The sequence below is a fragment of the Pinus tabuliformis genome, chromosome 2_2 (assembly GCF_031772625.1).
Source record: "Pinus tabuliformis cultivar Carrire ecotype Pingquan chromosome 2_2, CPIR1, whole genome shotgun sequence".
NCBI lineage: Eukaryota > Viridiplantae > Streptophyta > Pinopsida > Pinales > Pinaceae > Pinus > Pinus tabuliformis.
In genome coordinates, this window is record NC_142300.1 from 1,311,101,685 (window position 1) to 1,311,103,654 (window position 1,970).

The window sequence follows — 1,970 nt, forward strand, 5'->3', positions numbered from 1 at the left end:
TGGATGTCCCTCCTCTATGCAATTGGATGCAACGAATCCAAGACCTGAAGTCTACCATACCTAATGTGTCATTTCAACATGTATACCGGGAACAAAACCTGGAGGCAGACACTCTTTCCAAGCACAGTGTGGCCCTCTTCGATGGGCATATGATTTATGAATATGTAGTCTATGGTATCATTTGTGGCCATTTGTGGCCAAGGCTATTTTGTGATCTAAAGGAGAGATGTTCTGATCTCTCACTGCCATTTTGCCATTTTACCTTCTGTTTTTTCCAGAAATTTTGTACTTTGTTTGTCTATCCCTATTTTGTTATGTGTTTTGCTCTCAGTTTGAATATATTTTTGATAATATTATTGTTATGTTCTAATTAATCATTTTTTTTGGTTATATTTCTAAAATTTACAATCTATGGTGGGCAAGGCTTGTAATAGACGTACTCTGATATGATATAAAACAATCTTCACTTGTAATAAAAACACGTTTATGTTTTTTTCAGCCGAAAAAAAAATATAAATATATATATATATATATATATATATATAAAACTCACAATGTAGCGTCGTCGTGGCTTTCAATGGTGTGGTTATTATTTGCGATGGGAAAAAAGTTAAAACTTTTCATTTTTCTATTTGATAAAAGGACGATTAACAAAATCCAAAACTTTTAAGGAACGGATCGAAATTTGCTTTTCGAAATCATTAAGCTTTAACAACTTCTATGTTCTTAATATAAAATGTGTATAAAGTACAATTGGGATCAAATCTGATCATCACTGCGGTTGGAAGCCCGCTGCTCGGCCCCATTTCAATTGGGCTATTGTTGCCCGTGTCATAAACAGGGCAAGGGACTAACTTTAATTTGTACACTTACACCCCCTGCGGACGACCTAAACATTGGGAACTCATGGAAACTGGTTTGGTATAATCAAGACACTTCGACGATCGTATCCAGCTTCGCTGTCCAGTGTTTTCTCGGAGACCCAAACTGCGACCGGGCAGACTTTGATTTATTACTTCCACACCCAGATCTCGATTTCATTTTTTCTTCTCCCCCTGCGGATATTTCTCCAATGTGTGGGTTTGTGTAGAAGCTGGGCTCGATATAATCTCCGATCCCATATTTGGTACACATCTTTTGCAGTGTAGAATTAGCCTTGTAAAGCAAACAAGCCATATCTGACTCGGAAACCACAAACTGTAGCTTCTTTCGCGGAAGTAGAAAGTATATTTGACCAACCTCTAACTCCTGGCAAGGGAGAAGCTCCCGCATCTTTTGGCCGATGTAAAGGCAATCGGAGTTACAAATAAAATGGTCCGGACTTTCTATTAAGATCTGTTGGGCCTTTACAGGACGAGGAAATTGGTAAGAGCTGCCGTCCATCAATATAACAATGGCTGCAGGTGCTCCTCCACTTCCTCCTCCCAATGCTGCGTAAGAGATCACTGCAGATGACATGCAGATGCCCATCTTTACGAGCCTTTCAAACTATGGCAACCTTACTTGATCAATGTCGATCTCCCTCAAATCTGCTAATACGAATGGCTCCTTCTCTCTCTTTGTTCTCATCTATAAATGATGAGCAGGAGGAGGGAAATGCAGAGAATTTATAAAGAAGAACATAGAGGTCTGCTGATCTGTCTGCCAATAAATTAATCACAAACGACAACTGCAGGTGATCTGCTGAACTGTTTGATAATAAACTATCCACATTTGTTATTATTGGAGGAGGCAGCGCTCGTGTATGAATATCTATTTTATGTAAAGGCGAGCTAAGGGCACCTTCTGCTCATGTGTTCCTGGAAAATGCAGGGATGGTTGGGGCTCTAAATATAAAATTGGAAGATAAGAGTTAGGGCATGAGGCGAGAGACATGGAAGCAGTATCATGTGTAATGTAACACATGTTGGATATCACAAGATTGTGCCAGTGAGTGTGTCGGGTATCAAAACAGCTGCAGGCTGGCAAAG

At 39.6% G+C, this 1,970-nt stretch overlaps 1 protein-coding gene across 1 annotated transcript; it reads right to left on the reverse strand.

The window, feature by feature from the left end:
* Window positions 1-927: 927 nt before the first annotated feature.
* Window positions 928-1,470, reverse strand: LOC149198339 (uncharacterized). Its single transcript, XM_089409011.1, has one exon. The coding sequence runs from the start codon at window positions 1,468-1,470 to the stop codon at window positions 928-930; it is 543 nt and encodes a 180-aa protein (XP_089265137.1).
* Window positions 1,471-1,970: the final 500 nt, after the last annotated feature.

Bases quoted from the DNA above. Each gene is read 5' to 3' on its own strand.
- LOC149198339 (XM_089409011.1), bottom strand. From the start codon at position 1,470: ATGGGCATCTGCATGTCATCTGCAGTGATCTCTTACGCAGCATTGGGA.